Source organism: Limanda limanda, chromosome 1 (assembly GCF_963576545.1).
Source record: "Limanda limanda chromosome 1, fLimLim1.1, whole genome shotgun sequence".
In the NCBI taxonomy this organism is placed as follows: Eukaryota; Metazoa; Chordata; class Actinopteri; order Pleuronectiformes; family Pleuronectidae; genus Limanda; species Limanda limanda.
Window position 1 is genome coordinate 5,318,356 of NC_083636.1, and position 27,482 is coordinate 5,345,837.

General features: G+C 45.6%; 1 protein-coding gene across 3 annotated transcripts in view; it reads left to right on the top strand.

Annotated features, from left to right (window-relative positions):
• The window catches only part of rxraa (retinoid X receptor, alpha a), a 107,671-nt gene that overhangs the window by 5,398 nt on the left and 74,791 nt on the right, over positions 1 to 27,482 (top strand). For 2 of the 3 annotated variants that reach the window (XM_061072533.1, XM_061072547.1), the window contains exon 2: positions 20,584 to 20,709. In XM_061072533.1, the coding sequence (XP_060928516.1) occupies positions 20,584 to 20,709 (126 nt within the window). The remainder of the gene's footprint in view (positions 1 to 20,583; positions 20,710 to 27,482) is intronic. The other variant, XM_061072539.1, reaches the window with a different exon arrangement.

Consider the following 27,482-nt stretch of genomic DNA (forward strand, 5'->3'; position numbering starts at 1 on the left):
GTTTGGCAGTCATGATGTGTTTGGTAATTAAGTTATGAGCGCATGGGCTTTGATGGATATTCGCTGGAGAGGGCTGACGAATCGGGTGAATCCTAGATATGCTATGCTCCTTCATGTCATTATATTTCCTTATGCCCACATTTCTTTGCCTTTCCCCTAATTATAATTGGCCCCAATGAGAACTGTAGATATAAAAAAAAAAAAAAAGTGGATTTGTTTTACTTAAACTAGTCATGTAGAACAATGTGGACTTTTATGTTCCGCAGCCGAGTGGTAGATGTGACTGCAGCCGAGTCGTTGCTTCACATGTAGTAATAATATGTATCTGTTACACTGCGATATCATCGGCGTGTAACATGATCAAAAGCAGGGATTGGTGTGTTTGATGTTTGCTGCACTCCTCGGAGAAAGAGGGAGAATTAAGTTGTGGACTCCCGCTGAGCAGTTGTTTTTATTGAAGCTGTATATTCAGGTGTGTTCACAGCAACCCTCTCCCTGTCTTCACACACAAAACAAAACATGTACATGAACATGAAAAACACACGTAAAGGAGAGCAAGGTAATTAGGGGCCGTCTCTTCGCTGTTACTGTTTTGCGGTGAGATGAGGCGTCCCGGTGTGTCCCACGCCCCGGCCCGGCCCAGCCGCCACCGCCGTCGCCGTTAAGTTTCTTTGTCAACTTGCCAGATGCCACGCCGGCGAATGGGATGGGGGGGGTGGGGCTGCCGCAAACTGCCTGGGCATGGGGCCACATAAAATTCCACATTCAAAAAAGCAGCCATTATAGTCTGCGAGCGCATGTGTGACTGTGTGTGAGCAGGAGGCGGTAATATTTATATTTTTTTACAGAGTAATGCAGAGCTGAGAGGACGTGATTAAATAACTTCTCCCGTTAGACGTACAGTACCTGTAAAAGCTTTGTTGAAGCAGTTTGAAACAATACACGCAGGATGGAGATAGAGCCAGATAACGTAAATCACTCTAAATGTTAAGTCAATCTCGAATGTTTTTATATTTGTGTAAGATAGAAGATTTTAAATACCACACGCTCAGCTGGCGGAGGATCTCCCCCGGTCAGGTGGAGGTTTGCGTTGGCACGGAAACGGGATCTGACCTCGCCGAGTCGACCTCACGCTGCCAATTTGAGGACAATCCCGACGCAGAATTGAAATGTGGTTACTTCCTCCTTCCAAGAGAGAATGAGATCTGCTGCTCTGAACACACACAAAGGGCTTTCATACCTTAGGAAATTAACTTACACCGGGAACAGCCGTAATTCAAATTAGACCAAGACAGAATAAGGTACCGTGGCCCATGGGCACAAAACACAAGTAACTTTTAATAGCCGGTGACTCACTTTTCTAAGGTTTTGGTTTCGGTACTACACACTTTCAGGCACACTGCAGTATTATGAGTGATATGTGTTGCTTAAGAACTTCTCTATTAACCGATAAAACCTTAACTCTGCTTTAGTAATATTCCACATAACAAACAAAACGTTATCCTGAATTCTGAAGCATTTTCAGAAACTCACCCTCAACGGCTTTTTATTGTTTTTTATTTAGTCTCTTTCATCCATTTGTTTGTAAATGAAATAGATAAAGAAATGTGAGGCTGAGGCTGTAAAATAACATTAGTGCTGTAATAATAATTCATTATGTGAGTAATGCAAACATTACTGTGATAAGATCCTGCTCAGCCACGTGTGTCACTGCCTCTCTGGCTCCTCTCATTCATCATTTGTGAAACTTTCCCCCTTCCCTCCGTTTCTCGCGGCTGTCTATTTCTAATTAATGCACATATTCCATACTGAGCTGCTTTGTGAAAGGCCTGCATTCAGATTAAAATCTTACATGTAATGGAGGATTCTAAGAAAACCCTCATTCTTTCTCTCAACTCCACAATCTGATGCGGCGCAGCAACCCGCTGTTGCAACACTTCCTAAGGAGAAATAGACTAACAGGTCCCAACAAGTTTATCTGAGCAATATTAGACGGCACTGTTTTGTGCTTTTAGTTGAAGCAATAAAAGTCTATCTTTACTGCTGTGAGCAGCTATGATCATAGACTTGATCACGACTGAAGCCACAGCACCTTCATGGCTCCCTCGTGGCTTGTTGCAGTTCAGGTCATAAACCCGTCGTCCGCCACGTTAGCAGATTGGATGTGGATCGTTCCAAGTGGTCAAAGTATGAACAGACAACGGGCTGCAGAGCGTAGGTAGCTGGAAAAACATGGAGGAACACGAGGGAACTTGGCTGGTCGGGCAACAAGGAGGCGGATGAGGGAAATGAGAAGCAGGTGTGTTGTGGCAGGTCTGAGGAACGTGGCCAGGTAGAGGAGGAGCGGGAGCTGGAGACGGCTGAGGACCTGATCTCTACGTATGCACTCGATTTATTCCGTCAGCTGACACCGAGATCCCTTGTCCTCTCTTGTCCTCACTCTGGAGCCTCGGCTTTCCCTTCTTTAGATTCAGGCCTGGTACCACGAGAGTGTTCCCAGATCCTACTCGTGAGAAAGTTGTCTTTGACCTTCACATCCTTGTTGCGTTGCAGCGATGGGATTCAGGTTCAACTCGTGTTTGCGAGCGTGTCTGTTTAAACCAGTCGGTGAGATTAGAGGCCGTGACAGCAATTATATGATAAACAGAAGATCCATTGCTTGAGCTGCTGAAACCATCTGGATTACTGACGAAGCAACGATATTAGCAGACGCAAAAAAAACAAAAACACACGGCCTGACACGATTCGCCTCAGAAACGGATACAAAGCAGATTCTGTCCGTTCTTCTACGTAATTGCAACTTTCACATTATGACTCGAAACTTTCACAAACAGAGATAACAGAGCTGTTGGGGTTTGTTCTTCCTCTCGCCTGCGGTTGAGGACGAGTCATTAAGTGACTGTTGACGCCTGGGGGTCTAGCTCGCCCTCGTACATCCGCCTCAGACCGAGGCCTCTCTCTCTCTCTGTCGGCTACACACACACACACACACACACCTGTACGCACGTGCACACACACACACACGGCCTGAACAGGAGTCTGGAGGGCTTCGTCACCTACGGTTAGACACCTTGCTGAGGCCGTCTGGTTTTAGGAATGTTCTCAGCGGCAGGAAGGTGGCTGGGTGTTAAGAATAGAGAAGGGGAGGGGTGGATGGGGGGGGGGGCGGGTGATGGGCTGTCTAGCTGGAAAAACAACACTGACAAATGGAACCTCTAACTCTCTTAATACCGACGGATGAACATGCCGTACCAGTGCCGTTCCATGTTGGAACAGAACAGCTAAAGGGGAAAAGTACCTTTTACACCGTTTTACATTTGCTCTTTGACTCCGCCCCCACCCACCCCCACCCCCCTTTCTCTGCAACATTCACTCTATTGGAGTTTGAACAGCTTATTACCGTCAAAGGGGAATTTGCTCAGTAGACAACTGTGGAGACACAGTGTGTAGATATAAATTGCTTTTTATTTAAACCCATTTTGTACGGCGCAAGGTCTCCTTTTATATTTAACGACAAACGAGAAGAATAGATGAATGCAGGAGGCGCATTAGGTTGAATACGCTTTGATTCCGTCCATAGAAAAGTTTTTAACTCGCTTATTAGACTGAGAAAAAACTGCAGCGAGGAAACTGCTCTCAGTGTAAATGGATTAGGTACTGTACCAGGCTTTGTGTCACTGCACTCGCTCACTGTATTATTATTAAATCCAGGGAGCATGTGGCCGACCCTTCTTCATAAAACCGGTTGTTTGTGTACGAGAACAAAGTTGAGCAACCAGGTTTACTAGACAGACGGAGACAGGCAGGCGTGCAGGCGCTGGCCGCATACCAACATGCTGACACAGTCTCCTGCACCAACGGCCCGGACAAGTTCAAGTGTCACGTTCAGGATGCTTCCTTCTGTGTCCGGGACCGAGTGGGAAACAGGAGAGGGCTTCAGATTCAACAGGACAGATCTGAGTGTGGAGCTGTTGGCAGGAGTGTTATTGAACAAGGATTGTGCACAACTGTGTGTGTGTTTGTGTGTGTTTGTGTGTAACTGTTGGCATGAACTGCGCTTGCCGCTAAATCTCCCCTTTCATGTGTTTCTTTCTTTCTTTTTCTTTTTAAACAATGAAGTATTTAAATGACAGGAAACACTTGACAAATGGCTGCAATCATTTCTGGGAGTTCAACGTTTCGTGTGTAATTTGTTTGGTTTTTGTCATATTTGATCGACAATGACACAAAACTGAGAAACAGCATCAAATTGTCAGGTTTTTTTCAAATCTTGCACCAGATTATTTTTCGCTTGATAAACAACTTTGACAATGAGAGAATGAATGTTTATTATCCTGTTTATCTGCTGGATCAAAAGTGTTGGCGTTCGCTCACTCGTTCCATTGCGAGCATGTGCTTTGTGTGTGTACACATGTGCACACGTGTCCCCCCCGAGCGCCATGTGCACCACCGGCTGAAGCTGGGAGCACGAGTCGCTCTGAACTGGTGGAGTCGGCTGCGAGTCGGTGTGCTGTCTGGGAGAGAGAGGGAAGGTCAGGGGGTCGTGGCTGGGTCGCGCTCCGTGGGAGAGAGGAGCGGCCTCGGCAGACATGACGGTGTTTGTACGGAGGTGAAGAGGGGGGGGGGTGAAGTCGTGATGGGAAGGAGCAAAACAAAACCAGATCACTGGTGGAGTTCTGGCTTGTTTTCATTTGTTTCAATGGCTGCGTGGCGTTTTGTTTTTCCAACCCTCATCACATCAGTGCAGCTATTGTTAGTAACAGAGTTAATTGTTAATTGATCCAAAGAGCGATAAAACAAGGCACCTAATCTCCCTCTCTCTCTCTCTCTCCGACACACACACACACACACACACACACACACACTCTCTCCTGCTAACACACACACCCGTTCGCCGTCCAGAATGAGAGTGAATGTTTATTACAGGATCCTAGTGGATGCTCAGGCGCCCCGGGGGCTATTAAAGCCCGCGCTTTAAAAGGCACCGGGTTGTAGAAAGAGAAAGAGCGGGTGAAACCAGAGGGAAAGGGGGAAGAAAGAAAGAGAGAGAAGTCCCTGGAACAGTCAGCAGAAGGCGGGAGGAAGGGGGGGGGGATAAACAGAGTGAGCACATCTGGATTGCCTCAGCAGAATATTTGTGCAACATCTGGAAAAATTCCCTGGAATTTAAGGGTCCCCTCCTCCTTTCATTTCAGTTGTGTGTGTTTTTTTTTTTCCCGGACTTCTTTTCTTTTCACTTCTTCTTCTTCTCCTTCTTCTTCTTCTTCCTCTTCTTCTCCCGTCCTGTTTTCCTGCAGCTTCAAAGTCTCTCGCCCTAAACACTCCCGTTGTGATGCACGTTGAGTCCTCACAGACTTTTATAGTGTCGGCCAAATTGGGCCCATGTGACCAGCTCCCCTTTGTGCGCGCACCCCCCACGCCCCCCCCAGGCCTAATTAAGTGGCACAGAAGTGAGAGGAGGGCACCCATCTGTGGATCCAGACCTGGGCCAGACGTGGGCCCGACTCAACCCCTCATAAAAGCAGGGCGGGGGGGTGAGGGAGGTAAAAGGAAAAACTACTTTTCCATATAGACACAGTAAAGTTTATGTCGTGGCACGAAGAATAACCCGGCAGAAGTGAAACTGACGTCTCTGGCGCCGCATGAAAGAGCCGCTGTGTGTGTTACGAGGAAAACACAAACAGGGTAGCTTTGTGTTGTTTCAAAAAAATTACAGAGTGTGATTTTCTTATTTCATGTTGTGGTTTGTTGTCGTTCGAAACGGGACGCACAAAGAGTGTGTGCGTCCACACAAGGTTTCCCTTTGAGGAGTGAAGTCCCAGGAGGAAAAAACTGAATCAACACCTTCAGTGGGTTTGGGATCAGTCAGCTGACTCCGCCCCCCCTCCTTACTGTACATTACAGATGCACGCCGTGTCCGTCCCCTCGGCGAGATCACAAGAGCGGTTCTCCCTCTCTCTCTCTCTCTCTCTCTCATGTGTGGCGGTGCGAGTCTGCGTTCATCAGCCGTTAAGATTCAGCCGAACGCCGTCTGTCTCACCTGGGCGAGGACAGGCAGGTAGCGAAGGGAGGGGGGGCGCAGGGGGAGTGCAGAGGTACATGCTAATGTGGCGAGCGCGCTGATCAAAAGAGGCCGCATCCTGCACCCCCCCTCTGATGGGCTTACTGATGCCGGGCGCCCCCCCATCCCCCCGAGAGCTGCAGCAGGAGCCGGGGCTGTGATCAGAGGAAGACAGGAGAGTGAGAGAGAGAGAAAATGAAGGGAGGACGGGTTGAAAGAGACGAGGGAGCGTGGAGAGAAAGCCAAGGAATATCATCACCGTTATTATCGAATCGATGTTTTTTTTTTTAATCAATTCAGTTGTTTATCTGCCCAAAGTTTCTGCTCAAGTTATAAAAATAAATATTTTTACTGCTGGAGAGAATCAGAGGTTTGGCTCGTTTTAATACGGATTCACTTTCCTTCATTATCTGGTTTGTTAGACGGAGGGAAACAGTTTCAGTTGATCAGTCATCGCTCCCTGTGTGAGGACACTGAGCTGATTCACTTTCTCTCTCTCTCTCTCTCTCTCTCTCTCTCTCTCTCTCTCTCTCTCTCTCTCTCTCTCTCTCTCTCTCTCTCTCTCTCTCTCTCTCTCTCTCTCTCTCTCTCTCTCTCTCTCTCTTCCCCAAGTTGCTCTGCAGTTGGCCTACATCTTTCTGCCTGGCTGAGCCGACGAGTCGATATATAAACGCACAGGCCTGTAACAGATGGTCATTTCTTTTAACCAGATTTTTTAAAACACAACTAAAATCTGCGAAACAATCTGTAAATAATGCACGATGCTTCTACTTCAGCATTATAAGTTGGTTTACAGCAGAGAAAGAATGTTCTTTAACCTTTAATCATCTGCACGTTTTTCTTTTCCTCTTCCTCTCTGTGGACCTGTTTATTACTGTACAGTGGGAAGTGTCTTCCTGCAGGAAACACACTGACGTATGAATGAGCATAAACAAAGATCCTGGTGGAAAAACAATGCAAAACTAAAATCTGCTTCTTAAAAAAAGTTAATAATCTCTCCATGGAAGTTCTAATTCCCCATTTAATCAATGGAAGTGGCTGCTACAGTTTCCCTAAGCCCAAGGTGTCAAATATATTTACCTCCATCATCAGACAAACACAATCAAAGCCCAAAAATATCAGATTTACAGGTTGACATTTTCCAAACCCGGAAACATTGGAGATATTGATGTTTCTCTTGATAAATGGTTTCGATGATTCCTTCTGTCAGCTCGTCGATCAATTCCTTCAGTCCCACTAGATCTGCCCGCTGTACCGGCACAGAAAATGGACGTGCGAACCAGACCAGCCAGGATTATTGACACTAGTGTTCCTAGAGAGAGAGAGAGAGAGGGAGAGGAAAAAACTCTGTGCCAGGGATTGTCCTAAACTCAGATTATGACAGTTCCCTTCTTTTAAAAACGCGATCGCCCGAGGGCCGAGCGGTTCACACAACCCCGGCACTGAGCTGCTGTGGGAAGCATTTCCTCTCTTTTTGCCTTCAGGTGATTACACATCCAGACGTAACCTTGCTCCGGCTCAGCCCACCCCCCCGTTCCCCTTGATCCAAATTCACTTTGCCGTTTTTTGGACCCTACTGGTTTCCAGACGGGTGCAGCGCTGCTCAGCCATAAGCCGATCTGACCGTCTGCCTCTCATGGTCAGTTATGGTTATTTGAGAGAAAGAGGTTTTTTTACCCTGGAAGGCAGATTTAGTATTTTTGGGATCGGGCGGCCTCGTGCTCCACCGGCTCATCGCGACTCGCGGCGTCCGCAGGTAGACGCTCGATGATGTCACTGACATTTGGAAGGAACACGCTGCCAGCCCCTCGGATGGCGCCTCACCTCTTCACCTGGCGCTGGCTGCCGTGCCCCAGGGCTTCTCCTCTCACTCCCGGGCTGCACTGTAAAACTTGATATAAATAGTTGAGGGTTAACCGAAGAATTTCATGTTTTGCCTCATAAATGCCTCCAATAAATACCTAGTCAGGTGATTGTTTACATTTGAGGTGAAATAAACCTGAATTCGCGGAAACAGCGGAAATATAAATAAAATTAAAAAAAATGTGGTTACCGGCTGTAGTTACATGTACTTTATATGTAAGGACATGTAAGACCCTGGTGAATTTAGCTGGTAAAGTTTATAGTTTAATAAAAACACTTAAAACAACTAGTGAAACATGTCGGCTGCTCAGATCTTATCTCTTTATCTTCTTGGCAAAGATATAAAAAAAATAAATGATCACCATGACTTCCTCTAACCTGATTATACTCAACTAAAGTCCATCAGCTTTTCCTAATACTCTGGTGAGTTACGCTTCATAATTACATGCAGTTTTAAGTGCAGATTGCTTTTTAAAAATGGATTGCACACTTAAGCCACGAGCTCATTTCAGTTCATCAGTTACAAGTTAACACATTTACGCCTGCAAATCGTTTTTCTGGTTGTTGAACCAACTCTTGTCGATGGGATCTGAAGCTGCATTGTTTATCTTCACTTCATCACACGGCCGATCTAAAAGCATTGTGCTCGGCCTCGTGATCCCGGACGGCCCTCGGGGGGGTGGGAGGGTGGGGGGGTCGAAGCGATCGGCGAGAGGGGCCACGTGTCGGTCTGGGTCGTAAGTGGCATTACATCACATTGATTGGCTCGGGATCTGGCCGGGAATCTCTGCTACTGGCTGATTATCACCCAGTGACCAGCTCTGTGTTGCTCAGACATGTATACATTGTGTGTGTGTGAAAGTGTGTGTGTGTGTGTGTGTTTCTGTGTGTGTGTGTCTGTCTGTGTGTGTGTGTCATGGCCTCAGCTGACCACATATGTGGATGAATGATTGGTATTCCACAGGCTGCTGGACTCCAGGGGATTGACTGAGCTTATGATCAGCTTAGCCCGGGGTCCTCCGCTTGATTGGCAGCTATAGCTTCCTCTCAGGATGGAGCAGGAGGGTGGTGGAGGGTGGTGGTGGTGGTGGTGTGTGTGGGGGGGGGGGTGATGGGGTCCCAGTGGCATTTATGTATCTCATGACATCCTGCATTAAGCTGCACGTGCATCTCAGTTTTAATATTCCACAATTCTAAATGTGTCGGTACTGAAACCACCTCAAGTTCTTTTCACTGATTTCAAATATAGTCTTTTCCAGCTTAACACATTTTGAAAAGTTGCTGATTATTTCTATCGATTCAAGATGAGTTATTTCGATTTCCTGATAGTTTCAGCTTGTGTTTAATGTATTGAATGATTGCCTGTCCCTGTAGTTTGTGCGTTTTTGCGTCCATTAGATTCCCCAACACATTTCCCAAAGAGCTGTCAGTTGTTACATCTTAGTTTTTTAAAACCATCTCCACTGTCCCTTCTCATCCTGGGTGATGGACATTTAATATTCCACAATTCTACATGTGTCGGTACTGAAACAAACCTCAACTCACTGATTTCAAATATAGGCTTTTCCAGCTTAATCAATCAATCAATCAATCAAGTTTTATTTGTATAGCCCACATTCACAAATCACAATTCGTCTCATAGGGCTTTAACATGGTGTGACATCCTCTGTCCTTAACCCTCAACAAGAGTCAGGAAAAACTACTAAAAACCCTTTTAACAGGTAAAAATATGTAGAAACCTCAGAGAGACACATGTGAGGGATCCCTCTCCCAGGACGGGAACACATTTTGAAAAGTTGCTGGTTATTTCTATTGATCCAAGATGAGTAATTTAGATTTCCTGATAGTTTCAGCTTGGGTTTAATGTATTGCATGATTGCATTTCCCTGTATTTTGTGCGTTTTTGCATCCATTAGATTCACCAACACATTTCCCAAAGAGCTGTCACTTGTTACATCTTAGTTTTTTAAACCATCTCCACTGTCCCTTTCATCCTGGGTGATGGACAGAGCATGTTATGGCCATTAGCCCGTCACAATGGAGCTGTCTCACACTGGAGGAGCCGATGTTCCCTCCTGCTATGATCATTTCCACGCTATCTCAGCCGCTCGCTTGTGTTTCCTGTCTCGGAGGGAACGGATCGCTCGAGTCTTTCAAGCTCTGTTTTTGTGCTTGCTGAAAAAAAAGAAGAAGCTTCCAACCAGAATCCCGAGCCTGGTCCCTCGTGGACGGGGAAATAATTTATAAAATGAAATCTACATTTGTTGTGTAAATGACCACATGCTGTAGGATATTTAATCCCGCCTGCAGTGGATCCCAGTCATGTGACTTGACCTAGTTTTGTCTGCCTTCCTCTGCCTGTCTCTCCTCTTTTTCCTCCCTTCCTCACTCTCTCTCTCTTTTTCTCACACTGTCTGTAAGTGTTCCCTCGCTCTCCTGCTCTTTCTCTATCCCTCTCTCACGCTCGTTGCTTCCTCTTTTCTCACTCTCCATCCCTCTTCCCCTTTTTTTTTGCTTTCGCTCCCATGCTGGCGTCCTTCTGTATTTCTGTTCCTTCTCATGACTGATCCAAGGACTTGTCTCCTCCTCCTGATGTGTTCATATCTGGAGATATAGAGTCCGATGACTACGTCCTTGATTATCTATCGAATGCAGATTTAAAAACAACACTCTCTCACAGAGACGTCGTTTTAGTGAAGTCAGGAGTCGCTGAGTCATCCTTGACATCCTCATTTTTTATGTCAGCTGATGAATATCACACAAGGTCAGATTTGACTCCAGCGGTGAGAAGTTTGTTTTGGTTTTCATTCAGCAGCGTTTGTTGGATTTCTGTCCTTGGGTTTGTTAACTTCTCGTATTTGTTCAGGTGTTTCTTTTTTCTACAGTCTACTTAATTCAGTGTTATGCAAGTTTTATTACACGGCTCTTTGTGATTTCACTTGTCAGAGTCGGTAAACTGCAAAGTCATTAAAGACAGATACCGGTGATTATTTCAATGATTAACATCTCCAGGGGATGATTTTAACTTATGATCAGACTAAAAAAACTGTGTTACTCAGTGGTGTACTATATTTTTATTGTGAGTCTCAGTAGAAAGCAAATAAGCAAGTCTCTCTCTTTCTGTAGTTTATATTTAATAAGTAGATCATAATGGGTTTGAGTGATGTAGCTCTAACTGTGTCATCCAAAGGGCTGAAATGTGAAAAGCTGTCTCTGCTGTGGAAAAAGAAAATGTTTATGTCTTTGACGTTGAAAGTCTTCGTGTTTATATTCATGGCAATCAGAAGAAATCTTCCTCTCCTCAATCTGAAGAGTTGAAGAAATCTAGTTGCTCGGTCATTTGTAGAAAAAGAACATATATCATTTGCAAAATAGAGTGTTGTGTTTTGAGGACAGGAGAGGTGGATTGAGAGGTGGATGGAATCGATGCTCAGTCGATGGACACCCCCGTGAGAGCTGCTGCTTGGCTCGGCCTCAAGTGGAACGATTTGGTCGCCTCCTGGAATGCGTGGTATGTGTCCGTTCCTGAAGAGCAGCGTAAGAGATCATTCAGGCTTTGGTATAAAAAACTATGACCCACAACAAGCCGCAGCCTCAGCCGACACGCAGATTGTACACTTCCGACTCGCGAGCGCTGCAGAGGTTTCATATCCGGACAAGCCATAAAAAGTTTGGGGTTTGTCAGATATAATAAGACGTCTCTCTGCAAATGTGAATTCACATCAGAGCTGAAGGTTCATGGCGAGCAACACGTGGAACAAGCGCCCGGAGCAGCAGGTCCCTGGTTCCACTCCTGACTGGCTGGACCACTTCCTGTGTGTTTCTACGCTTCACTCTCTGAATCTGTTTCCTGTCTTTCCTTCACTGTGTGTGATGGTTAAAAAAAAGCCTTTCAGTTTCAATGCTTTGTTAAAATAAAAGGTTGCATTGATTTTTAGTCCATTTCCAAACTAATTACGGTAAAAACTCTCATTTCTTTTTAATTATTAAAACCCCACTCAACCGTATGTGTCACCAGATCCATTAATCACACACGGGTCTTCATCCAGCATCACACATTTCCTCGGCTGGACATTCAGTATTTTTCCATCCTGAATGACATTGTACGGGAGGAGAATTATTACGCAAGAGTTTTTTCTTTCTCTTGTGAGGTAAAACTCAATGTAAATCCATTATCTTAAATGCTTTCTGAAAGATTGGCCCATTTAAGAGTAATTATTTCACTCATGCCATTTATGGCTCAGCAGGTCAGACTCGTTGCAGTATTTCATATTTTTTACATAACGTGCATTAGCTGCCAAAGAGCTGAGAGACGGAGCTTTCTGGAGTCTTTGCTGAAGATTAAAATCAATGTCCTCCTCTGGGTTACTTTTTAAAAACACACTTATTTTACAGACTCACAGAAGTGTGACTCTTTATCTTATTTAAGAATCCAGAGAAACAAAACATCTGTGTCACTAAAACGAAACCTGAAATGTGGATTCTTGAAGCTTTACTCCGGCACCTGGACGCTGATGTCTCCGTTCACTTTCTTGGCCGGAACCCGATCGTTCCGAAAACTCGATTCTGCTTCGTAAGCGGTGTCTTCCTGTCCAAGTCTTTCCCAGTCCAAGTCTTTCCCAGTCCAGGTCTTTCCCAGTCCAGCCTGGCTCGCTGTCCTGCAGTGACACAGAATCTGAGGTGTGCTCTTTACAAACCAATTTGCTCTAAATTCAAAGTCTTGTTCGGGACTATTCGAATATTTTTTCCCTTCCTGGCTCCACTCCTTAATGGAGCTTCACTGTCAACAAGATGGAATCAACATTACTGCTTTTAAAATCCCCCCCGTTCCCCATATTTAATGGCTCTGACTTAAAGAGCCATCTTAGCCAAAGAGTCCACCTAATCCCTGTTTTCTAACTCTCCGGCAAGTGGTCTGTCTTGTGTAATTCTCCTTCTACTGTATTATGGATTTAAGTGTTTTTATTGTTGCTCTGGTTTTTCGGTGCACGCCCATGCAGGGGCAGCTGTGGCTCCAGATGTTTTTCTTTCAGGTTTTGAATTATGCACCACCTCATATTAGTGCATTTCACATCGTGGCCTTTAACATAATGTTTCCCACGATACGTATATATGTGGCTTTCTTTTTGATAAACTGTTTTACCAGAATACATCTGTGTTTCCCTTCTTTCTGGAATGGCACATCGTTATTTAAATTGTTATCTAAAAACAGATGTGAATCACTTCTTTAGGATTTGTTATTTATATCGAGCAGTTTATGAACTGGGAAATCTGAACGTTTACAGGTTAGCAGCATCTTATATGTGATATTTTCCTGTGAATTCTCTTCTTTCAGTTCAGAAAATCAATATCAGTTTTTTTCCCACGGCGTTTTCAGTGTTCGGTGTTTATAAAAGCGTCTCGCTGCTTGAACGACACCGGGGGTTAAAGAGGACCTTGCACCAACAAAGGCAAAAGAGAGATAAATGCAAATGCAAGTCTTGACTTACGCATGCATCGTCCTTGATTAGTGAATCTGGGTCAGAGTTATAGAACATATTGTTTGCAGGAGAAGAACAGAACGTGGGTGTCTGCACAAGAGCTTCCTCTGTGATTTGTCCTTGGGTGTTTGCGCGTGTTTACATCCTGAGTACGTCGGTGTTCGAGATGTACGAGGCCGAGGTGGCGGGAGGAGGTTAATGGGAGACGCTGGGCGCCTGTGGAGACGGGAGCGTGGGCGAGCGGAGTCGAATTAGCCGGGCTAACAGGAAGCGTGCTCCCGGCAGCGTCCACCGGGGCTCGGGCGGCGTAGAGGTCGCTACGCTGTGCCACATCTCACTCTGTGCCGTGGATCACCTCTGCTGTGCTGTGGATTCATCAGAACTTGAATAGCTGGAGGTAATTCTGGTAATGTCAGCTACCAGCGAGCAAAATCGCAATCTATGAACTCAGGCCAGAAACACATCCTGTTAATCAGAGCTAAAAATAGCAGTTGTGACCCCAAGTTGAAGCAAAGCAGACCCGGGATGAATCCTGCAAAGTGTCGGGTGAGTTTCCACCAGGGATCCATCAGAGGAACTTTTATCTCTCCCTCTCTGGTGTTGATGTTTCCCGGCTGAGGAAAGAGGCCGGTGCCAGGCGGCTGTCGGTGTGGGCAGATACTCCGTCATGTGACCTGCTACTGTAAAGATCTGCAGAGGGATAGAGGATTTTGTTTTAAATGCTTCCTTGTGTCTGTTCCCCGGGTGAGAAGGAGCCTCCTTTTTCCCTTTTCAGCTTTTTTTTTCCCCGGGTCCAGTCACACAGATCTGATTAGAGCCGTTTGCCCGGGGAGCTGCTCCGGCTGCAGTGAGGCCCTTGTTCGCCTCTTTGCCCCCGGAGAAAGGTTCTGACGTCTTTGAACCGGCCCTTTCTTTTCCTCCCCTCTAACCTCATTTACCACACTCTTCTAGTTTCTCCTCTCCTCTCCACCCCCCCCCCCTGTCTGTCTGTCTGCGGCGGCCCCACCGATGGCCGGCCCTTTGGCTTCGTCACGTCACGGCAAGTGAGACAAATGGCCGCTATAAATTACCAGGAAGCGCTGCTTTGGTTTCATCTGAGCTTAACCCCGACTGGTGGCGTTTTATTCAATCCTGAGGGATGGCGGTGTGTCTCTGTGGGAAAAGGAGGACCTGAGAGACTTGCCACCGCCAGAGTCCACCCATCCGTCATTCAGCTTTAAATACTCCGTGAATACTTTTGCCATAACTCAACCTAACAGCCATCTTGCATTGCAGGTGTACGGTTGTAGCCGGAGGCCGTTTAGTTTGGTTATGGTTTAAACTTCTGTGTGGAAAAAAAAAGAAAAGTAAACCAAGATTATGGGACCAATCCAGAGACGTGTACAGGTGGTGGGGTTGAGTTGTGAGGAGGCCTGTGGGCGGAGCTTTGTCAGCGGCAGAGTTTTGCCAAAACCACAACCACACTTTTCTTTTTTGTCTCCAGACGTGTGTTCATTTTACAAAGTGTTTGAATTGTGTCTGGCTCTGCGAGAGTAGTCATAACCCTGGAGTCGACAAGGGCACTGGAAACAACTGTGGACACAGTGTTTATATGTATATTAAACATGCAAATATGAACAAAAACTGCAGGTTAAGGGAACAGAATTACATTTTGAAATTATATTTACATTATAGGAATCGATTCAGGCTTTTTATCTGCATTATTTACTTGAGGAATATTCTCTCAGAAGGATTAAAGAGCTCCGATAGCAGAGGATGTGTAGATAGACATGTGCTGCTCAATAATAAGTGTCCTGAAGTCACGTTTTCACAAAGGTCATCTCTGTGAGTCCTACCTTTTCAAATGCCACACCGGGGTAACTGCCACTTTCATTATACCGAGACTGTGTGAAAGTGTGGACTCGATTTCAGACGAAGGAGGAAGACATGAGTTTCTCTCCTGTGTGTGTGTGTGTGTGTGTGCTCTGTTTTGAAACTGCAGTTACAGAAAGGTTCTCTTGTTCATTTCAAAAGCGCCTCGGTTTAGCCCTCGCAAAAACACGGTCGCTTAATAAGTCATTCAATAAAGCTGTCCAGTTAACTTTTTACTGCCGGCGCAGAGACCTCAACAACAGCGGTTGGTTTTGTGAGTCAAAGCTCGATAAACAAATGCAAGTTGCAGGGTTTGAGTCACTTTTGTGTTGCGGTGGAGTGAAGTCTGCATCTGGAGCGTGAAGGAAGGTTTTTTTTACAGCAGCTGATTTGGTTTGTTGTGGCTGAACCTGAGAATTGTGTCTCCCAGCCAAGGTCCCCATGGGTATCAGGCCCTGTAGAATTGGCCTAACCGTCCATTAGGGCTAAAAGAAGCCCCCCAGGTGACTGGCGTTCCCCTAATTCATCCAAGGCGGGTGAAATTAAGGCTCTGAAGAATGTTTAGCCACGGTGACATGAAGGTTGGCTGCAGAACTGAGGGGCTATCCAGTTGTAATAAAACAAATAAAATGAGCAGCTCTGTTTTAAAAGCTCTTGCTGGTTTGAGGGGTCACCTTTAATGTCCCAGGACTCAGCAGACCTTGCTGTTTTATCCTGGGTCTGGTTTGGTTCTCCACGTGGACCCTCAGGGTCTCGGTAATGGGGTCCGAGTCGGGATTTCAAGGGAGACGGTTGTGGTTCTGATAGTGCAAGATGGCATGTAATCAATTTCAGATACGGAGATAAACACGCAACAAACAAAAGGGATTCTCAGAATCTAACTCTGGCCTCCGGTGATCTGAGGTGAGCTCTGTTGTTGTGATGGATTGAAAGAAAGAAAGAGCTCCGAGGTTTCTCCTTCAAAACGGATATCATCATGGAAACCGGAGGGAAGACATTTTTGCTGATGGGGCAGATCTGCTGAGGGTGAAAGCTCTCCATGCTGATGATGGGGATCAGAGGGGGGGGGGGGGGGTTGATAATCAGCTGATGGGTGTTGACGTGTCCTCAAGCTGCTCACAAAGTTCACTGAGGGAAAGGTGCAACGTGACGGTGTGGAAAAAGGTTTGCTCTCTTGAGGGAAACGTCAAGATAGTAATTATCTTGCCTTTCAAAGGATGATATTGCATAAAGCATTGATTTAAAACTGATTAGATTTGCACTCAATGCATGTTTTTAAATTTGGACTATTCTCTGTTATTTTGGCAAGAAATTATTCCTTTTTTTTAGTCTCTAAAATATCACAAACTTGTTGTATTACATTGATTCTACAACCTGGACCTGCAAGAATGCAAAAGAAGCAATATTCACCTTTGTAGAACAGCTTTGATTCCAGTACAGCGCCACCACTCTGTTGAACGCTGCAATTGCAGATCAAACGGCAGGAAAACACTTGCTAATAGTTTGAGGACTTGCTGAACATCAAACGCTGAGGTTGTCGTTTCAGAATTGAATTCACACTCCAGCCTTTTGTCCCTCACGCAGTCGCTCGGTGCTGAAGGTGAATGGCGTTCCCGACGGTCACCGTGGTGATTGATGGCCGCTCTCCCGGTGCGTCCTCCATGCCGGCTCTGCCAGGACCTTATCCCCCGGAGTCCCATGTGGGAAAGGCTCTTCTTTATTGCACCTGGGAGATGCATTAAGGGCCCAATGAACTTTGACCTTGGGCTTGATCACCCCGGCAACGCTTTAAAAGAGCCGGGCTGCAATCCCTTAAACTCTCATAAACGCTTGAATGTATTTCATTGAGAAGAGTTTGTGGGATCTTGTAAAGTCTGGAAGCACTTTCCCTGATGTGTCGGTGATAAACGAGGATCGTCTGCTAATGAAAATTCCTCAGCTGTGCTCCTATCAGCCAGTTTTCTCCTGGTGGCACATTTACACACCTTTGTTTCATTAGAACCTTGTCATTAGGACGTTCTTTTATTAGACTTATATCAATAAGAAGAAACCTTTTCTTTCATTAGCGGAACATCTCAACGGCCCCGGCTTCATTAGCACCAGGCTGTAAACGCTGGATGCCATTTCATTAGCGGCCCTTTCTTTAATGAGGAAACCCCCAGCGTGTTTACATGTCTCTGATCCCCCCCCCGCCCCCCCCATGATTGCTGGTAAGGATAATGCTGATTGGCTGCCCGGAAGGGGGGAAGGTGATTCGAAGACTGTCCTCCCCCCCCTGCCGAAAATTGGATGATACAATTATTAAAGCCAATGAGCTCCTCTTCTTTCCTTAGAAGTGAAGCCCCCCGAGATCAAACCTCTCAGTAATCAAGGTCCTGCCTGGGCGTGGCGAGACGTAACGATGCCTGATGACAGAGACGGTTTAACGGCGAGACGTGTTCCAGCCTCAGCGCTCGTGACAGTCGATCCCGAACCTGCACACACAGGCCCCGGCTGCTGCTGCTGCTGCTGCTGCTTCCCTTTCATCGTCTCACTTCAAGGCCGGGCGAAGCAAAAGCCCTTCACTGGAAAACTGATTTACGATTCCAACAGGAAGAAAAGACACGTTTATATATATATATATGCGTCTCGAATCCATAGTTTCTCTAATATTTTTACAGCTGTCAAGTAAAGAGACTGTTTGATGATCTCTTTTCTTTTTTTTGTGTGTGATTTCTCAGGAAGGGTTTAGCTGGTAATGCACAGACGTGTATTTACATTGAGAATAACAGAGGATAAGGTTTCTCTCCTCGAGATGCTTGAGATCAGGTTCGGTTTCAAACTAATTTGTTCCATTTTCTAAAACGTCTTTGAGCTGGAGGTGAAACTCCACGTGTTCCAAACCCTCCTCGTGAGAAGCTCCTCCCATTGGATGCTTTACAACATTGGGCGTTTTTTTTGGGGGGAGGGAGCTGCTGTCCGCGTAGTTTACTCTTGATTTTGAAAAAGTCGGACTTGACTGGGAGCTCGGGCTCATATGTTAATGTCCTAATGTTTAGTGACATTGCACAGAGCTCTATAACATGTGTCATTGTTTGACCCCCTGACCTCCTTTGTACAAGCAGGAATGTGCCGTGTTCCCGGTGAATTGATTCAGGCAACGATGGGGAAAATATGGCTGACTACATTTGATGGAGCATGACTTCTTCTTTGTCTTTAATCAAAGGTTCTTCTGAAGTGCGTCCGACTCATCTACGAGCATCGACAAATCCATCCTGCTTTGATTTACTCAAGTATCTGCAGTATTTATAGTATATATCTATCGTCTTTTGGCTCTTGAGACTTTTAGCATTGTAAAGTCGTGTTTTGAAGATAGTAAACAACCTTGAAATATTCATACCGATGATAAAATAGAAGGTTGATGATTGATATCCTGCTGTGGTCTTGAAACTTCAAAGATTCGAAGGGCGGATCTGGATCATATTTATTATTTCTGTGCATGACACTATTTGAAAAATCTTGAATTCTTGTGTGGGATTGAAGACATGATGACGGACAGATTTTGGCAAATCACACTGAACCGGTTTCACCAACACTCAAAGGAAAAAGATCTTTGATTGTATCTCGATGTGACGTTAATCCTGCAGGACTCACAACACATTTTAACAGCTTACTCTGAATTTAATCACATGCACACACACAGTCTTGACTCCGGTCCCGTCAGCTTTGAACTTCTTATTATGTAAGAATCACTAACACAAATTGTCGTTACTTTTTTATCCATGCCCCTTCCAGCTTTTCTTTACTCTTTAACGATGCCATAAAACCGCTCTGCTGCTTTGAGTTGACATTTTTCCATCTTTCGATAACAACTCCACCACCATTGGGCTCAAAAACGAAGATATGATGTGGAGATACATATTTACTTGTAGTTTAATAAGACAGATAAAATCTCCCACTTCATTTGTTTTATTTAATTCAGCTCCGGATGATGTGAGTCTCTCTCTTTGTGTGCTCGCTCCTGCTGGTTCAGACTTGCTTTGCTTCATCCTTAGCACTTAATCAAAGCTTTGAAGAATGCATCGGGCATGAAACCCCCCCTTCGCCCCACCCCTCGATTCTCACGCATCCATACGGCTGCACATGCATCTGCACACACACACACACACACACACACACACACACACACACACACACTCTATAAAGCAGAAAGTATCAGACAGCTTATCATGGGGAACTAATTCAGTATCCCTCTGCCTGTTTTAAATGTCACTCGCTGAGCTCATCCAGAGTGACATGTTTTTCATGGTGGATATAAAGGCCGTTTTATTGGGGCTGAGAACACAGCGACAGGCGGGGGGGTGGGGGGGGGCTCGCTCTTGATATTTGCTGGAAATCTTAAAGGTCCTCATGAGGAATGAATAAAGTGTGGATTTGCGGGAGATCTGCCGATTCCAATTGAGATCCGCATGAATTCCCGAAGTCAATACAGCGTCTGGTGAATCCTCGGCTCACAGAAGTTTCCACTCCGGGCTGGAGGCTTCGCTGTCAATCATGGAATCAAAAATGCCACCGCTGCCACTTAAGGTCTGCTCAGGGTTTTGTGGTTGTGGAGTTTTTGGCACGTTTTTCCAATTTAATGATTGATAAACGGTTCCATTAGTGTTTTTAAACTTCCTGACGTATCCGCTTCCCTCTCAGCTAACTCCCTATTTCCCCAAATTGTGGCTATTTTCGTGAATCTTGATTTAGTTCTTGCTCTTCTTCAGTTTTCTGGATGACGTCAGAGCTCTTGTGAGCGCTGGTCCGGGCGGCGGGGGGGGGGGGGGGGTCTGCAGCCCACTCAGTTGCTTCATTGTGCCGGATAATGACTTCCCTATTGAGAATGACCTCTCCGACCCCGGAGACAGACAGTAAGACGGCCTCGTCCAGACCCTCCAGGCGCTTGGGCCCAATCTGGCATTTTGCACGCACAGGGCCGCTAACCCCCCCAAACGTCCCGTCCCGTGGCCCGATGGCTTTTTGTCTTCCTGTCCAGTGTCCACAGCCCTCACCCCGGGTCCACGAGCATGGAGGTGACGTGAGGCCACCGGTGGGGAAGGTTGGGGAAAAGGGCCCGGTGGCCACAGAGCTCTAAATGTGAGAGGTCGACTGGGTCTGATGGTGGCGTGATGCCGGAGGGAGTTTTCCTTTTCACTCGTTCCCTCTTCTCTGTTTGAACACCAAACAAAAACCTCCCTCTTCATTTTGTCCTACACCTTTCCCAGCTGTTATCAGCCCATAAAAGGTCCTTCTCTTTTTTATCGTGTTTTCCCTCCATTTAATTCTGTCTCTCTCTTGTCTCCGCAGGGTTCCTGAAGCCCCAGTGCTCATTGGCCCCCCCCATGCAGCGAGGTCGCTCAGGCGAAGCGTGTTCCTGCTTCAGCGGCATGTGTCCGCTGCACCAGCGCCGCCTGTCCTCAGGTAACTCCTACTGTACGTACTTTACTACTTTTTTTTATTACGGAAAATGTTGTTGTTGGAATGTATACGCTGTGAACTACCGGGTAAAACTGGAGATGTGTTTGACACCGAGACCATTATTGATTCTGCTCAACAGTCTAGTTATTTGTTGATTCCATTGACAAATCCTGGTTTGATTTGTTTGTGGGAAAAACAGTTTTTTACAGCATCAATGCAACTATTTTGTTATTTGAGTATCTGAACACAAAAGGTGTGCATGTGACTCAGGTGTGCACAAGCTCCACCAGCCTCTTTCTCGTACAGTGAATCTCTCAGGTTGACAGTTTTTCTTGTGGTGTTTGACGGGGTGTTGTGTTGCCCGGGTTAGTTGTGTGGCTGTAACTTACAGATGCACCTGAAGGCCTCACGGGCAGTAGATGCTAGCTCGATGGCAGCAGCACTCAACTGAGGAAGTGTGGTCGGGAATGATCTCATTTGAAAAGAGTGAAGTAACTAATTTTGTCACCCTTGGTTTGTGAAGAGTCAAGCACTTGTCATTCCTCTAGTTTAAAGCCATTTGTGTTGAAAGACGTTTCGGCAGATTGATTCTCTCTCTCTCTCTCTCTCTCTCTCTCTCTCTCTCTCTCTCTCTCTCTCTCTCTCTCTCTCTCTCTCTCTCTCTCTCGCTGTAAGTTTCCAGCAGCAAGTATGACATCATGGTTTTGCAATGCACAACTGTCCAAAATAATTATTCGAACAATTTGCAATAAGTCCTCAGCCGGATCCCGGTCTTAACTCCCATCCTTGTTTAGTTTTATTGTGTATTTGTAACAAGATATTGGGTGAAAGCACCAGAAGAGACTCCAATCACCCAAAATACTAATTTCCTTTTATCTGCTTTCAACACATCTATACGTAGATGTTACATTATCAATATTGTCTTGAAAGAAAAACCCTTTCTACATATAGAGAAGTTTCTCTTTCTTCTCAAACAGTACAAAGTGTTGCTTGTTTGTTACGCACACGCCATCGCCTCCGGTCACAGGTATGGCTCGGGGGGGTGGGGGGGGGGCGTTCAGCCGGTACTTTATGATTAATGGTGTCTTTGCATGTGGAGCCGCACGGTGATCGACAAGTTAACAGAGGCGCTTAGAGATCCGCCCCTTCCTCCAAATACCTCTGCACCTTCACACACCCCCCACCACCCACCCCCCCACCACAGCCGAGCAGGTTCTGACTTCCGTGCGTGTTCCTGACTGAGCCGTCTGGTATGTGGCTAATGAGAAGGGGACCGACCTGCCGCAGAACAAACGTTTAATGACGATACATTTATCACCCGGTGCCCAGAGGCTCCTCCTCCTGAGGCGGGCGAGTGAGCGGAGCAGGACGGCAAAGAGAGAAAGTCAAACAACTCCACCAGAGCAGCTGCTTCACGGCAAAGTTGGATACTTTTAGAATTTGTATCCTGAGTTCTTCTCAGTACAAAAAATATATAGAAGTATGTACTCTTATTCTGACATTTCCAGGTGATTCTGAAACGATAATATCAGGATTTAATAGAAACTTAATGTGACTACGTTGTGTTTTGTGTTGAATTGTCTCAGCAACACAAACCAGTCCGTCTCCTTCACTGGTTTCCTTGATTGAATTTGTTTCTCCTTTGCTTTAAGTGCTGTTAGCTGCATTAGTGGAAGTTGTTCAGTGGAATCAACAACGTTTAAGTACTTTTTTAATTTATATTCAGTTAAGTCGTCACTTTTCTGTGGTCATGAGGTTTTGTAATCTCTTCTCCAAACAAGGACAAACAAGTTAAACGTTCAGTGAAAGTCTTGTAAATACAAGATGTGCTCGATGCCAACGGAGCAAACAATGAAACTCAGACTCCTAATCGCAAAGATAATGTCAACAATTACACAATCTGATTAATCTAAAGCACAACAACAATAGTTTTACTCCAAAGCTGATTTTTAAAGCGCTCTGTTAATCTGCTATTGCTTCAGTTTTATTAGAGGAAGAACAAACAACTGCACTTACAGCATTTTTTTGAAATTCTGCACATTCTGACTCCAGGTTTATTTCTCTGCCTCAACTGCATTCTGATCTGCAACATGTCCCTTTGCAAATTGAAAGTGAAGTGACAGCTTCCAGACCCGGTCGAGAATATGACTTGTTCTGGCAACGCTGGGCTTTGGATAACAAAAAACTGCCTGGAGGGTCTTTCCACATTTCAGAATAATTCCATTTTATCAGACAAAGATAGAATCCAGCAGGATCCAACACTGATCAAACCCATCGCTGCACACTTCTCTTTCAGTTATAGATTATCTTTCAGGATCACAAACACAGCTGATATGTGAATGTGATAACAGACGACTGGATATTATCTAGAACACCTTGTACGTTCAAAGTGACGAGTTCAAAGCAGGACGCTGATCCTGAACCTGCTGCAGGAGCCGTGTTCCCTCATCTGACAGAACTGGAGAAACAGCAACAGCACATACTGTATATTTGTGTTACACTCGTTAGACAAAGTGTATTCAGTCGTCCTAAACACAAATAGAAAGTCTCTCTATTCGTTGCTGTTGAAGTGGAGACAGCTCGACCCTCTTTCACAGGTTTACACTCTCTCACCAACAAGTTTCAGCACGATCGGAGAAGTGGAGAGTGTTTCCAAACCAACCTCACCCCCATCTTTGTGTTTTTAAGACCTTTCTTGATTGATTGCAGCATTTTTTCACAGTTACACCCGGACAGGAAAGGTGGGCAGCTTCCCAGAACAATTAGGGAGCATCTGGATTTACACGTAGAAACTCAGGAAAAAAGTACGGTTCTCCCTCTCTCTCTCTCCTTGTGTTGTGGCTGTAGCTCCACGAGGCTCATGACTCACTTGAGATTATTTTGTCTACCTCCAGACTCTAGCGGAGAGTGAAAGTGTTGAAAAGTTTGATTTTACTATCTTCTCCTTGTTGCCTTTTTTTGCACGAGCGGAGATATTAAACAAATTCAGCCGTTGCTCCCTGAGCAGCCGAGGGAAGGGCGAGCGACAGAAAGTGAACCAGCAGAGGGAAAGTTTATAGACCCTGTAATAATCATGGGTCTAATTATGGAACGTGTTGCTATAAATCCTCCAGTGTCCCCAGATTGTGTGATTGTCCTCCAATCGCGGCGTCCCAGCTGCCGAGCGCCGGCCACAATGACAAGCTGCTGTGGGAGGCGCCCGGCGAGTAGCGGTGGCCGAGCAGGAGGTTTGTTTCTGGGAAGGCTTCGCGAGACGGATCCAGAAGTGATCTTCTGAACCCCGGACCGAGCACTGATGTGGCCGGGCTCCGGTTTCAGTGGTTTTTACATTGTTTGGGCTTTTCAAAAACAAACTTTTTACTGGAAAGGGAACCGTGAGAAACCTGGTGTCCTGCAGACTTATTTTCTGAAAAGGGCAAAATCATTTTAGTGTTTTATGGGAAAACGTTTTCTTCCTTTTTAGGTTGGGGGTTGGGGGTTGGCTTGGGGGGGGGAGATTGTGGTGTATGAGGTGAGAGAGAGGGAAAGCGTAAGAGAGAGAGGACGGCATTGAAAACAGGGCTTTTTGAAAAAGGCCCTCTCACAATGCCGGCCTTGTGCTGTGATTCGGTCTGTCCTCACCGAGCTGAGCGGAGGAATGGAAAAGATTATCCGCAGGAATGTCTGGGGGTGCCCTCAAACGGAGCGGGCCGCGTGACCGACCAATGGGAGCCGGGCCTGCAGAGCGGCGGGCTAATTTTTTCCTGATGAACTCAGCCGCCTGCTCCACAATGCAGTCTGATTGCCAGTGCCGAAACTCACATATGGTCCGTGTTTGGAGGGGTCCAAATGACAGGAGCAATTCTGCCTGGAGAGAAAAGGGGGTTGGGGGGGTGTGACTGGTTCCCCTTCTCTCTTTTTTATTTCATGCTTTGGATGAGGCTCACCGACGCGCCGGATAGGAAGCTAACATGATCTCACTGCTCCGTCCTCAGTGTAGCATTTACCTCTAATGGGCCAAATACTGGACTAGTTCTAGGTTCTGGGTTCTGAGGAGTGGGGTGAAAGCATAAATAATAAGCCAGAGATCAGGTACTTTAAATTCAAGCCGGCACTTTACTAAACACAGCAGAAAAAGTCAAACGTTTCACAACTTTAAATAAACCTAAATATTGATGAAACACAGAATGAGATAAAATGGTAGAAAAAAAACTAAATAAAACCACAAACAAACTCAAACCAAACCGAGTTTAATGTTGTAAACTTAAAATAAGGTGAAGGCAAAACTGAGGTGAAAATCACACTTATATATTATATATTTTAATTTGTGTCTACACACTATAAATGTTCATTATGTACAGAAGCACTTTGACTTTACAATGTTTTTATTTCCTCATTTTAAAAACGCAGTATGTTTTAGTATAAATTATAAACACAATAAACTTAATAAACATATACACACATAATTCAAACAATACATGAGGAATTAAACGAGTGGAGCTCTTTACTCTTCTTCCCTGTATTCTCTTGTTTGTTGTGATAGTCTTTTCAAAATAAAGTTCCGTTCGAAATCCTTATTTAGTTCAATTAAAAAAAAAAGAAAATGTTGATACTCCTACCACTCTGACAGTGAGTAAAGTCCAATCCAGGTGGAAAGGGATGGTCGATTCAGCCCTTACGACCGGAGTCCACCGATCTTTTCTCGCTCGCCATCTTGTCTCGGTTGCATGTGTATCCTCCAACACACACACACACACACACACACACACACACACACACACACACACACACACGTGATCGTTACCTGCTTGCGTTTCCACACCAGGTGAATTGTTTCATCCATCTTTTATTGCTGCTGTTTTGTTTAAGTGAGTAGCTATTCTCCTGAAAGCCAAACCACATTAGTGTTCATGGCAGTCCCACTTCATTACGCTGCTCGGGAATTATCTCATTGCCTCACAAATCCTGCCAATTAATTTGCAGCCCATTTACTATTCACAGGACTTGGATAGAGGCTCCACTGCCCCCCCCCCCCCCCCCCCCCACCTCAAACCAGGCCAGAGCAAACTGCACGGAAACTGCATGTGAATCCATCCTCATTGTTTTTTCCTGTGAAGCGACTTCTTCTCGCTGCAGCTCGGCAGTAAAAAGTCATGTGGCCGGGCTGTGCAGAGAAGCAGCGTGTGTTTGTCGACCTTGTGGTCGCACAGCGGGGTCCGAGACGAGCGGCTGGGGTGGGGGGGGATGGTGGGGGGGTGGGGAACAAAAACCAGGCTAAAGAGAGAGAGGCTGGGGAGGTTTTGGCAAGTCGGAGTGGCTCCCGGCTCCTCGTATTTCCCACCGAGGGGTCCTGCAGAGGTGAGGAGGGTCACGGAGAGGGAGCTCGTTAGCCCCAGCGTGCTCCGTGCCCCCCCGCCCGCCCGCCCGCACCCCCCTGCGCTCTAATTGGCCGGCCAGAGTCAGCGCTGTCCCTGGCTGCTTCCTGGGTCAGAAACCAGAAGGGGCCAAAGGACGCCAAGTCACGGATTATGGGGCCAGGGCCTCATTTATCATCAGCTCAAACACACACAACCATATTTTTTAACGCACAAACTATCATGTCTCGTCTCAAGCAGCAGCTAATATCTGTGTTGTTGATGGTCGGGGGGGTTCACGTGAGGCCAGAGGACTGGAGTCTGTCAAAACTGGGATAAGAACTGCCAAAGTGTTCAGTTAATTGGCTTTCGAGTTCAGAATTTATATTAAACTTATCAGATACCGTGAGATACTTGGGTTTGTGGTTCCACAGAACCAAACCACTGAGCCGTTCATTTAGACTTTGGTTATAAAAGTGGAAAAAAAGGGATGAGAAGCAGAAATTCTGTACAATCTAATAATAAAGTCATATTAGGAAGAGGAGATCTTAGTCCATGCCCTTGTTCCATATCCATCCACACAGGAACAGAGTAGAGAAGCTTATTGTTGAACATTTGCCATTTAATTGAAAACAGATTTGCTGCATTGCTTTAAAACGCATCACATCTGTTTGTCTCTTCACGTCAGACGATCTTTTAAAAGAAGACAAATACGTCTCTGGTCTAATTTTTAAAAAACTGAGACGAATTCTCGTGAAATGCAAACGAAGCAAAAATATAAAAACTGGAAAAGGTCAGTTTACATTTCGAGGCAATTTATTTTATTTCCAGTTAATTTATTGCAGCGCCAGTGAGTCAGAGCAAAACCACCGACCACTTTTATTAGTGTTATATAATAAAAAGAAAGGTTAAAAATAAACCTGCATTATTACTTTCTTTGGTCACAAGTGGAAAAACTATAAACACAACATTTAACATTAAACTGTATATGTATGATGTAGTCATTGTCCAACACAGGCAAGTGTGTGTGTGTGTGTGTGTGTGTGTGTGTGTGTGTGTGTGTGTGTGTGTGTGTGTGTGTGTGTGTGTGTGTGTGTGTGTGTGTGTGTGTGTGTGTGTGTGTGTGTGTGTGTGTGTGTGTGTGTGTGTGTGTGTGTGTGTGTGTGTGTTTGTGTGTGTGTGTGTCACAAAGTCCAATATACACTCAGTAGTTCAACGTCTGAGGGGAGTTTGTGCCTCTTTAGCTGCTGGTTGTTGTACTTTGTGCAGCAGAGAAACCAACTATCATCACAAATACGTTTCATGAGAGTAGAGATAGTGAACCAGGACGAAAGTCTCTGGACTCACTAATTGATCCATTGTTACAAACTTTTCGAGTAGCTTGAAGAAAGCATCTGTGATTTTGGATTCAGACAAATGGGTGGATGCAGGATTTTCTTAAACCTGGTGTGTTCT